Genomic DNA, 12,236 nt, shown 5'->3' with positions numbered 1-12,236 from the left:
ATCATAATATTCAGAGTAACTTTGCGTTATAAGACCTAATTAAGCTACAGTTACATTTTGACATTAACAATAAACACAAAACTTCATGTGAAGATGATAAAACGAAATTCAAATGGCACAGTTTATCTACAGTAGTAGTCAGTATTCCCAGAATCCCCTACTATGGAGTCGAGCATGAGTATTCCATTGAAAAAGACTAAGATAGTTGCTAGCGCTCGAGAGCGCTAGCAATAAAGTTTTCAATTGAAAATATATAATTCAACTTTATTCATAAGCATTCGAATACATTTTGCATGCTATTTTAAAAGGACTTGAACACCATTTGAGATCAAACATTTTATTTTTATTTTTTAAGTATAAAATGGTTTACTGGTGCATTTTAAATGATTGACCAAAATATTGAATGTTAAAGTCAAGTTACAAGCGAGATACAGAGGTAAGATTTGATTGTTATGTAAACAAAGCTCGAGTCATATAGTTGTTTACAAAAATGGAATGTAGAGAATTACCATGTCTTGGACATGTAAAAAACAATTTAAACTAATTCAATATCTTTATCAATACTATTATCAACAAAAGAATGATACATTTGAGTGAAACTTACACCAATACAACACATATGTAAAAAAAAATGACAATATTTGAGCTTTGTTTACAAAACAAAGAATAATGAACTCTGTATCTTGCTTATAACTTGATATTTGACTTTTCAAATTTTGACATAGCATGATAAACTTCTATATTTTTCAGTATAAACATTGAAAATTGAAAAACAAAATTTAAAATTTGAAGTCAAATCGCGTCCAAGTCCTTTTAAGGAAAATTCTAAATATTTTAGCACTGAAATGTACCCTGAAATGAACATATAAGCCATGGATTTCTTTGATTTACTCTTGTTGGGCATTTCAATTGCAATTTATGCAATAACATAGAATGAAACAAAGTTTGATTTACAGGAAAACTCCTTGTTACTCTGATAAGTAAATGTTTGATATTCCTTTTACAGTTTTTAAACATCTGGGGCCCGTTTCTCAAAAAGGCGTAAATTTGGGCCTAAGTTAGTCCGACTAACAAAGTTACGCCAATAATTAGTCGGGTCTAAGTTGCGTTTCTGAAAGAGGCGTAAGTTAGGGTTTAAATGTCGAAGAACTAAGACATCTCCGCTGAGTACTAAGCATGCGCACATCGTATTTTGTTTTGCTTTGAGGCTATGATTATATGTGGTGGATAAATTTTTCGATTCATAGTACATTTACTGGAAAGTATCAAGTTATACTACACCACAGAATGTTCAAGTTAAAATTGTCCATAACAGTTAATGTTAATTAAAAAAAAGAATAAATGCCTATACGCGTCTTGACATAATGAAATTTTAGAGAAAATACAGGTGATATGAAAGGGGCAGACATAAGAGGTTGCAAAAACCAAATTCAAGACAATTGAATTCATCTCAGACGATATTGAAGCACAATTGTGCTAAATTGATCATGTACGAAACAATGCATAGAAATTAACTCCAATATTCGTGTAAAATTGAAAATATGAGAATGCAGGGACAGAGTACAGTAGAAATGCCTGCTTATGAATGAATGATCAGTCATTCTTCATATAGATACTTAGACACTTTCAGCTGCTGGGATAAGGCTGTATACTTTTTTTTTTAAATTAAATCACTGAATAATATGGCTATGATTTAAACAGCAACCTACTGAAATTAATATATGAACCTTGTCCATGTCTACAAACAGAAAGAAAGAAAAATTCCATCCTCTGTTCCAATATTGTAGGAATTAAGACAGAATGTAGACAATGACATGGAAACGATTCTTGATTTTCTGCGATTCAAATGATAAAAGTTTTGAAAGATATTTTCTACAATTATCAACACAATAAATAACAACATGTGAGGCCAGAGTCTCCTGTACCCTTTTTCCTGTTTTTGGTTTAATTAATTGCTTGTTTTGTTTTGGGGGGTTTTTTTTGGAGGGTGTTGAAAATAATATATATTTTATACAAGGAATTCATTGCCCCCGTTTAATTTTCAACCATTTCACCCTCGTTGTCAGCAGGCGATTTTAAGAATTTAAGAATTTCAATGCCTAATATTATTTTAAGTAACTAGAAACACAACTGTGACTCGGAGAATTCTCGACAGAGCGAAATTGTTTGCAAGTGTAGAAGGGTGAAGATTATACAGGACGAAAGTTCTCCAGTATACAGTATATAGTCTTGATTAAAATATAGATATAAAAGCAAAAATCTAAGAACCCCCTCCCTATTTGAAGAATGTTTTATGAGCGAATGGTTTCTTAAAGTTTAATGGAAAAGAAATCTTAAAAATCCCCTATCCCCCTCCCCCGGAGAAGATATTTAGGGCGGTTTTAGATCTAACAATTAAGTACGTTTGAGTCCTACTTTTTTCCGATTTGCTTTGAGTTATTTGGGGTATACATTTGTATATATAATAAGTATGACTAGCTAGTTAAATTTGTAAATAATGCAAACGTGTTGTAAAATTTTTCGTAAAATAGGCAAGAAACATACAAATACACACAAGCACAAATTACAACTGTAAACGTTTTGAGATGCTCCTATTAAAAATGTATTCTCAATGTTTTGAAATCAGTTTCGTTTCATGGGTTCAAATTTTATTAGAAACATTAAAATGGTCTCAGAACTCGCTTACTGAGTATTGATTTAAAAATCAATTATCAATCCATGCTTGTATTCAGCTATACGATGCATGAACTCGGAGTTATTGTTGTGGAATACATGTATTATTAAGAATTAAGGCATCTTTTTAATTATTGTGTGTATATTAGTTATCGGGGTATACCGAGTAGTAATGTTTATTACATACGTTTAGTAACTTGAGCCCATTATTTATCAAATTGATTTAATCTTAATATATTTAGAAAAAGGAAAGTTATCGAACAATAGGGTTTTCTTTGGGGGGGGGGGTGGGTTTTGTTTTTTTTAATAAAAAAAAGTTATATGTACATGAGCAAATATCTCAATAAATGTGAATGTTTCTTTAATAATATGTTAAACAATCCCAGAATTAAAAATTTCTGTTTATTTTGCCTTAGAAACAAAACGCTCGCCATTTTTGTGTACAGACTACGGACTTACGCCTACCCATTAGCAGGCGTAGATTTAAAGACAAATTTAGTCCCGACTAGGTTTCCGCCTTTTTGTGAAACGCAACTTAGTCTGGTTTTGATGTTTAGTCCCTGATTTAGTCTGGACGTAGGCTTTTTTGAGAAACGGGCCCCAGATCGACATGTACGTAAAATTTTAAGATATGATTTTTTTTAGCTTTGAACTGTTATTTAGTAAAGAAAAAAAATCTATACATTTTAAAGTTGGATATTTTCTCTATTTTCATTTTGAGCTTTTATTCAAAAAGAGACCAATACAGTCTAAAATAGGCAACAACCATCGAGACCTTTCAAGTAATCTGTATGATTTCAGAGACGATTACATTTTGAAAAGTGACAAGTATATATAACTTTAGAATAAGAAAATTATTTTAGGAAAAATTAATAAAATACTTTAATTTATGTGTGTGCACTTCTTTGTTTTGATTATTGCTGGTTGAAAATTGAATCACAAGGTAAAACAGTCCTGGACTTCGTTATATTTCAACTGGTCTATAGATTTTATGGAAAAACCCACATATTTTCAAAGTTCACAATTATTGCTAATAAAGAGTAAGTCTCAAAATATGAAATGCGCAATCATTCAACAAATGTAAAAACAATTTTTTATTGATTTTTTTTTATGAATTAAATATAACTGTACAAATGTAAACTGGGTTGAAAAGGAACTGAATGGTTCTACGTGTTAAAAATAGCATCTAGGCGACACGATAGATTATTCTATAAAGAAATACTATTCTATATACTAGTGAAGGATACAACACGCATATCATGTAAATACAAACAAACATGCTTTAAATTATTACATACAAATAAATATATCTAAATATAACTGTACAAATGTAAAGTGGGTTGAAAAAGGAACTGAATGGATCTACGTATTAAAAATAGCCTCTAGGCGACAAGACAAAAATACTATTATATATACTAGCGGAGGATACAACATGCATAGCAACAAAATATAAACACACATGCTTTCAATTATTACATACAAATAAATAAATCTGATATATTTTAGACGTAGATCCATTCAGAATATTCACTGCAAATAGATTTTTATGCAACGACTCACAAAATCACAAATATATTATATTTAGTTTTAAATAAAAAAGACATAATAAATGCAAACAAGTACAGGTAATATTATTGTACATGTAACCCATGTTACATTCATGGAAGTAAAATACAAACACAAGGGGAAATGTAAAAATATTTTACAGTTTGCAAGTATTGTAAACTTTGCAAGCTTTATATTACAACATTCATACTAAAAATTAATGTGAAATCAGTATAATATGTGGTGGCCTAATTTGTTTTATTGTTGGTTAACCTTTTCTCCAGAAATTAACGCCCAACGAAATAAAAAACACAATATCTGTTCATCAAACATACACCCAAGTGAATGCACGTAAATATCTATCAACAAACCTTTTTATATCAATGACAATCATCGAAAATCGTGCGTGTGTGCATTTGTGTTTCCGCAACACTACACTCTTTTGTAAGTGATGAGGTATTCTGGGTAATTCTGATGGTGGTTATACGTCACAAACTCTCGAAAGATCCAGCTCCCGTCACCGACCACGCTGTCACAGCGCTGGCGCTCAGAATGTTCACAGGCGTCCGATTCACATCCGCTTTGAAAGCACGGCGGCCTCTGGAGTTTGTTGGCTGTTTTGGCGAGATGAATTTTTCCCAGACATGATCTGACCAAGAACATTCTCTTTTCATTTTTACTTCTCGCTGATTTGTCGTCTGAAAATAAAATGAAAATGGTTAAACAAAAAAAGAGATATTCAGCAAATCCAAAACACAATCCATAGACGAGCATCATTTGCGGTTTTGCAATAAAATGATGCCGCAGATATGCCGTGTTATACATTTTGTATTTACTACGACCCGATGAACTAAATATGAACATGAGATATATTACATAACAAAATATACCCTCTTTTTTTAAAATCTCTCTGTGTTGCCTTACCCGTGTATTGGTCAGCTTTCGTGGAACTTTCTGCAAGATAAACTCCCTGGCCGAACATTCCTTTTTCACCCGCCATGCGAAAATCCAGCCCCTGAGACAGAATCTTTTTGTATGTGTCCGGTTTGGTTCCATGGAAGAGGAAATGCTCATTTATTTCAGGATACAATTCTTTTTTAAGAATAGAGTCCTCTTTCAGACTCTTGGTTGTTGCAATGTCTCCTGTACTTTGCGAAAGAGAAGACAATTGTTCAAATATGCCGATGTCACCAGATTTGTGGAAAAGTCGTGCTCGAAAATGGGAGTAGTTTTCATAGACGTCAATATTTTCCAGTCTCTGTACTTTCAAAACTTTAAGGCTAGAGTACTTTAATTCTGACAAGCCTTTTGCATCGCGGCCTTGACCTACTTTTTGAGACTGCCATGTGGATTGGACAAGTTTTTCCACAGCTTTGTGTGTGGAGGAATCCACATCAACCAATTTATGATAACCCTCGTCGCATTCGGTCTTCCAAAACTGAAAGTCGACATATTTATTGATGCATAAAAGTGTATACATTTACGTACATTTTGGGCAAATTACATGAAATGATAAGAATTCTTTTTTTCAAAAAGAATATTCTAAATATCGGTGCAATATTGATGCAAAAACTGTTTTATCACCAGCTACCTAAGTTGTAAACCCAATATTATTGTGGGTAACGTGTAGCCTTTCCACAAAATCAAATGTTCATCGAATTAAAAGAGTAAAAAAACGCGGAATAATTTTTAGTCTCCCACAAACCTACGAAGACGAATCTTTAATTTAAATAAATCCTCGAGGTTTGATCTCCACGAATATTAATGTACCACAGAAACTTTAATACCTTAACAGATTTATCCGAGGTAAACTCGGTCCAGTATTCAGGAGGATGGAGTTCTCTGTGGTACAGTTGGCGACAGAACTCCTGGGTTCCCCTCTCGGGTCCAGAACACGCCCCTCGGTATGAGGCAGACTCATCAACAAACGCCTACAAACGTATCAAATAGTGTAACATTGAATATTTTGGTCGCAATGCTTGTCGAAAACCGGCAGCTATTCTTGCATTTGCTTAACGAAGTAAACTTATTAGAACATCGACCTTTATTTTAAAAAAGCAATATATCTGTATTTATATGGCCTACCTTTGATATTCCTGCATGTTGGTCACCATATATTACAATGATAACTCTTTTTAAGGACGACTGGGTGTGTGATTTCGAAAACTGGTTGACTCCTTTCAGCATTCCCTCAGCTGTAATTTGCGCCGGATAGTTTTTGTAGAGGGTCCCAAGAGCCGGAAAGGCTACACAATTATATTGGTTTTCATTGGCTTTTTCCAGACATTTAATTACAATACTTTGTATATCCTACCAAAGAACAAAAAGATGTTTGAAAGTTTGCAAGTGTTTTACTTTCAGTACACATTGATATACGACATGTTAAATCTGGTAACAATTGTGATTTCAAAGTGAGAGGTAAATTATATTTTAAAATCATTTTTGAAATATGCACCGCTGAATTGTTTTAGGAAGTTGATATCGAAATCGAATTTTAACTTTTAACGTGCTCCCTGCACAAAAGTAATACTCATCTGGGTTATTTTTTACTTTTCATATTTGTGTATCTCGAAAATATTTGTTATTACCAATTTTGAGACATCGTTGTCACTCTGATTGTAGGGAGGGAGGCATGCATGACAAATTGTCTTGCACTTTAGTTGTCCGGCGGAAGTGACGACGACATTTCCTTCAGTTACACCTGACGGATGATCCCGTCGACATTCGTCTGCCACCTCTGAACCAGCAGCCGCTAATAGGGCTTTGGATAGAGACCCTTTTTCCAAATCTAAGGTCTTGTTCACACTATTGACAATCATCTCGACCTTTAAAAAGAGAAAAATGGTATTTAATGTTATGTTCAGAGATTTTAATTTTCAATTTTATCATGTTTTTGTTACTGTAAAAATATAGTTTGTAAACTGTTTTATATTAATCTATGGAATACCGAATACCGAAATACAAATTTAAAATGAAAAAAGACATTATTACAAATGCAAATTATGTAATAGGCATACTAAGCTCTACAGATTTGCCTAGTGTGTAAATGCCTATCTCCTGTCAAAACAAGTTTTAGTAAATTGTCACGTTTTGAAACCAACCTCTTCCTCTTCAATCTTGTCGACTTTGATAAGGACGGTTATTTGATTTATCAGGAATCTACACACAACTTTTCTTTCGATGTCTGAAATTAAAATAAAAAGAACAGCATCGACTTGATACATTAATCTGAAATATTTTACAAATTACTTTGTTGTCTCCTTTTCTTAATGATGAAAGTATTAGCGGAAGAGCTTGGTGAAGGAATACATATAATTTGTACATGGAATTGATGTGCAAAATATTTACCGGGATTAGGGCTTAAATCCCAAGCTTCAATAGCATCACCAAATGCCTAAAAAGGAAGAGCATAAAGCAACCAAAAAGGTTTTTGGTACATGTGTAGGATACTAGGGTCTAGACTTTTGAATTGATTTGAACATATTTTATTATGCAAATATATATATACATAAATGGATTAGGCAGCAGGCAAAGCCTATGTTAGCCTTCTCAAAGGGTCCAAACGTTATGGCTATTACGTCTTATTGATAATAAATATTTATCAGAACATTAATTAGGAAACACGCTTGCATGCTTCTAAACAGAAATATTTTGAAAGTCAACTGTCTGAAAAAAATAATCACAGCGATATTCACATGAAATAATAAAGTGTTAATGTTTTTGGACATATGTTTAACATTACAGAAGTCATTAGCTTGTATCTCAAGTCTAACTACCAAATCATTGCCTTTTTTACCCAAAAAGTATCGTTGTCTTCGGGATGTATAACAAAACGCACTTCCTTTAGGCTGTTGCTGGAGTTTGTGTCTATGTAATGGGCAAGTGCACGGCACATGTTCTTTGAAGCAACATTAGGACTTAAATCCCATGCTTTAACAACATTATAGAAAGCCTATAAAAGAAACAAGTGAACAGAAAAATCGTTTTTATGGAAAAGAAATTGACTGATTTTAAAAACATTTTTAAAGTCGATATTTCTTCGTCCTTTATAGTTATTTTATGGCATTGAGAAATACATGTATCCGTCTGTACAGATAAATGTTTTGAACATCTATTGTCTGAACACGTGTATATGGTTTTAATTTTTGCAAAATTAGAAATTTGTATCCATAATCAAATGCGAGAAACATGTAATATGAAATTTAAAGTTTTTTTGTTGTTATTAAGGTGGAATAACACAACTTCGAAAAACGGCTGATCTTTGATCGAAACGATATTTTGATACTAGGATTTTATCAACGGCAACTGATATAGATATGTGGATATAATGTCAGGCTTGTGATGCGTACATTCCAGAGGGATATTTGTTGTTACTTACTGAATTGAATTTTTTTTTAAGATATTCATTTTTTCCCTCCAAACTGCAATTTTGCGCTTATTTGACACTTTATTCATCATTATATCTTCCATTATCAAATAATTTACTGTTAATTTGAGCGACTTTTACCAGGTGTGTTATTCCACCTTTAGAAAGGACAATAAGCTGAAGACATGTGGATGGCCACTTACTGATTTAATGCTTAGCTGTAATTACCTTAAACGTCTCTTTGTCTTGGGGATGTATAACAAAACGAACTTCCTTCAGGCTGGTGTTGGGGTTGGCGTCAATGTATTGTGCAATTGCACGACATGCGTTTTTAGACGCAACATTCTTTGGAAACTTGTGAAAGCCGGTAGTAAGACCAGGGAAAGCTATTGAAGAGAGCTTTTGATTGTCTAGCTCTTTTAGACATTTGGATATGAACTCCATATGTATCTGTAATAGTAATGGATATTTAATTTATCAATCAAATATCTTCTTCTGTCACAGTTGATTTACTTAAAGTTTCAGCAATACCATAAACAACTTCCCTTGCAAGCTATTCAGCTAATAGTTAACTTTTTTCGGGGAGGAGCATCAATTTGTTAACAAAAGCCTAAAACAAACCTTTTCTGCACCATTTGATCCATATTTCTTAAGACACCCGTGGCAGACGGTTTGACATCTAAGATTTCCCGGTCCAGTTACTGCAACATCTCCCTTTTGAATCCCCGTGGGGTACTTTTGGTTACACTCAGTCTGTAGCCCCACCCCCGCGGCTTTCAATAAGGCTCGAGCCCCTCTTCCATGCCATAGCTCTAACTCCTCTGATGTACTGTTCACAATGACGTCAACCTTAAATTAACAATTACGTAATCAATGTTACTTAGTTTTATTCTTTTCATTTGAATTTTCAAACCATGATGTATAACTATTCAATAACTATTCAACAATAAGAAATGACTTTTGAATGCACGAACCTCTTCCTTTTCTAAAGCGCCTTCTTTAACTGATATGTTAACATTTTTGTAATCCCTGGATACATCACTTTCCACGGGATCTGCAAAAAAGGAATGCCCGTGAACAGTAATGCTAACCTTATCTTAATACATAATAATACTTTTATTAATGTTGTTCTTAAAAATATTGTCATACATTTATTCAATGTATATTTTATCAAGATATGTGCACCATTACTTCTTTAAATGTGAACCCACCTCTCAGCAAATTGTTACTTTAATGATTTGTTTTAAAACCCTTATTCAAAACAAAGTGCCCATTTCATAAAATAGATCTAGACGATTAAGATGTGCAAGATACATGTATTCTAATAAAAGCAAGTGGTGTCTATTCATGATTATAATACGAGGGGAGAAATGTAAATGCAATCAGTTTTCAATTTGTTGAAAGAAGTTTTTCCGTTGATTGATTTTGTGTTGAGTTTCATTTTTGGATCACGATCACGAAAGTTAAACCAGCTAAATATAACAGTGCCCAGGAAAGGCTTCGCTCAATGTATAAAACATTTTTTTTTAAATCTGTATCGTGAGGAGATAAATATGCATTGCCCGACTTGTGACCATATTTAAAGGAGACGCTATTTTTCCCACATATGTAGATTTTCGATTTCAGAAATCTGCAATTTGTATGTTGCAATCGTAAATGTCAAAATATAATGATCAGTTTTTAATAAGAATTAAAATAGGCTTTAACACATCTTACCTTCATCTGCGCTTAAATCATACTCTGATAAGAGTAAATATACAGGCAGTTCGCTGTCCGACATTTTCAAAATGAACAAAAAAGGAAAGAGAAAATATAATCTAAACTGAGTTTTACCCCGGACACTTCTTCTAAAAATAAAAAAAACTCTCTATTTAGACGTGTGTATATTTAAAATATCTATTAGATCCGTTACAAATTCTGATGCAACTAATGCCTTTTTGCTTATGTTAAACGGAAAATCTGTGATAAAAAAGTTCCACTTTTTCTAAACAAAAATTTCCAAATACGCACCGCATATAAATCAATGTTGATGCTTTCCAAAACGGTCTTTGAAAATTATTCTCTCCATAATTAAGATTTTAAAAAACCAGGTTCTAATATGAAAAATATCAGCTAAATTTTCGTTTTAAGGTCAAACGCCACCTATCTTCCATTTTTTCTATTTTTTCCTATCTCCACAATGTGAAGATTTCCATTAGGTAATTCCATAATTATATTCTTATGTTTCATAAGACATTTCTTCAAAAAATTAAAAACTCTCTATTTAAACGTGTGTATATTTAAAATATGTATTAGATCCGTTTCAAATGTTGATGCAACTAATGCCTTTTAGCCTATGTTAAACGGAAAATCTGTGATAAAAAAAGTTCCACCTTTTCTAAACAAAAATTTCCAAATACGCACCGCATATAAATCAATATTGATGCTTTTCCAAATGGTCTTTGTAAATTATTCTCTCCATAATTAAGATTTTTAAAAACCAGGTTCTAATATGAAAAATATCAGCTAAATTTTCGTTTTAATGTCAAATGCCACCTATCTTCCATTTTTTCTATTTTTTCCTATCTCCACAATGTGAAGATTTCCATTAGGTAATTCCATAATTATATTCTTATGTTATATGATACTTTCTTTATTTAGATATAAAGTGTTCAATTGAAAATATATCATACAACTTTATTTAAAAGCATTCAAATTTTGCATGCTATTTTAAAAGGACTTGGACACCATTTGAGATCAAACATTTTATTTTTTTATTTTTATTTTTTAAGTATAAAATGGTTTACTGGTGCATTTTAAATGATTAGCCAAAATATTGAATGTTAAAGTCAAGTTACAAGCGAGATACAGAGGTAAGATTTGATTGTTATGTAAACAAAGCTCGAGTCTTATAGTTGTTTACAAAAATGTGATGTAGAGAATTACCACGTCTTGGACATGTAAAAAACAATTTAAACTAATTCAATATCTTCAAAAATACTATTATCAACAAAAGAAAGATACATTTGAGTGAAACGTACACCAATACAACACCTATGTAAAAAATGACAATATGAGAGCTTTGTTTACAAAACAAAGAATTATGAACTCTATATCTTGCTTATAACTTGATATTTGACCTTCAAATTTTGACATAGCATTATAAACTTCTATATTTATCAGTATAAACATTGAAAATAAAAAAAAAGAAATTTAAAAATTACAAGTCAAATCGTGTCCAAGCCCCTAAAAAATTCTAAATATTTTAGCACTGAAATGTACCCTGAATTTTTGGGAATTAACAGGTCTAAATGATAATTAATATATGATAATATATTAAGAAGAAAATTATTTAAAATTGAGAAACGTCTCCTGTGTCCTTAATTAAAAGTATTTTTTTATTAATGTTTTGCAAAACACTGAACTTTAACCTTAAAAAAATTAAATTAACTGCAACAATTATTTCATTCACATTTTTCCAAATTAAACATCTTTAAAATGATAACAAAAACTGTTTAATATAAATACATGGACATCGTTTTGAATCAAATTCCTATGTTCCATTTTTATATGTTTCTGTACATTTATAACTCCAACAGTTCATCTTTGAACCCAATATAATTGCCATATGGATCAGGAAATCTGTCTTTGATACGCCATATGCAGCAGCTTG

The 12,236-nt window shown here is 32.0% G+C and overlaps 1 protein-coding gene across 1 annotated transcript; it reads right to left on the bottom strand.

Annotated features, from left to right (window-relative positions):
• Window positions 1-3,807: 3,807 nt before the first annotated feature.
• Window positions 3,808-10,418, bottom strand: LOC105347209 (protein mono-ADP-ribosyltransferase PARP15). Its single transcript, XM_034480860.2, has 12 exons — window positions 10,301-10,418; window positions 9,559-9,638; window positions 9,206-9,433; window positions 8,813-9,034; window positions 8,015-8,170; window positions 7,567-7,612; window positions 7,320-7,402; window positions 6,807-7,043; window positions 6,304-6,528; window positions 6,006-6,149; window positions 5,143-5,656; window positions 3,808-4,916 (listed from the first exon to the last, which is right to left on the bottom strand). Exons 1-12 carry the CDS (start codon window positions 10,362-10,364, stop codon window positions 4,651-4,653), a joined length of 2,265 nt encoding a protein of 754 aa, XP_034336751.2. The 5' UTR covers window positions 10,365-10,418; the 3' UTR covers window positions 3,808-4,650.
• Window positions 10,419-12,236: the final 1,818 nt, after the last annotated feature.

Source organism: Magallana gigas, chromosome 3, assembly GCF_963853765.1.
Source record: "Magallana gigas chromosome 3, xbMagGiga1.1, whole genome shotgun sequence".
NCBI classification, from domain to species: Eukaryota; Metazoa; Mollusca; class Bivalvia; order Ostreida; family Ostreidae; genus Magallana; species Magallana gigas.
Note: the sequence above shows the minus strand (reverse complement) of the source record. Positions and strands in the feature narration are given on the sequence as shown.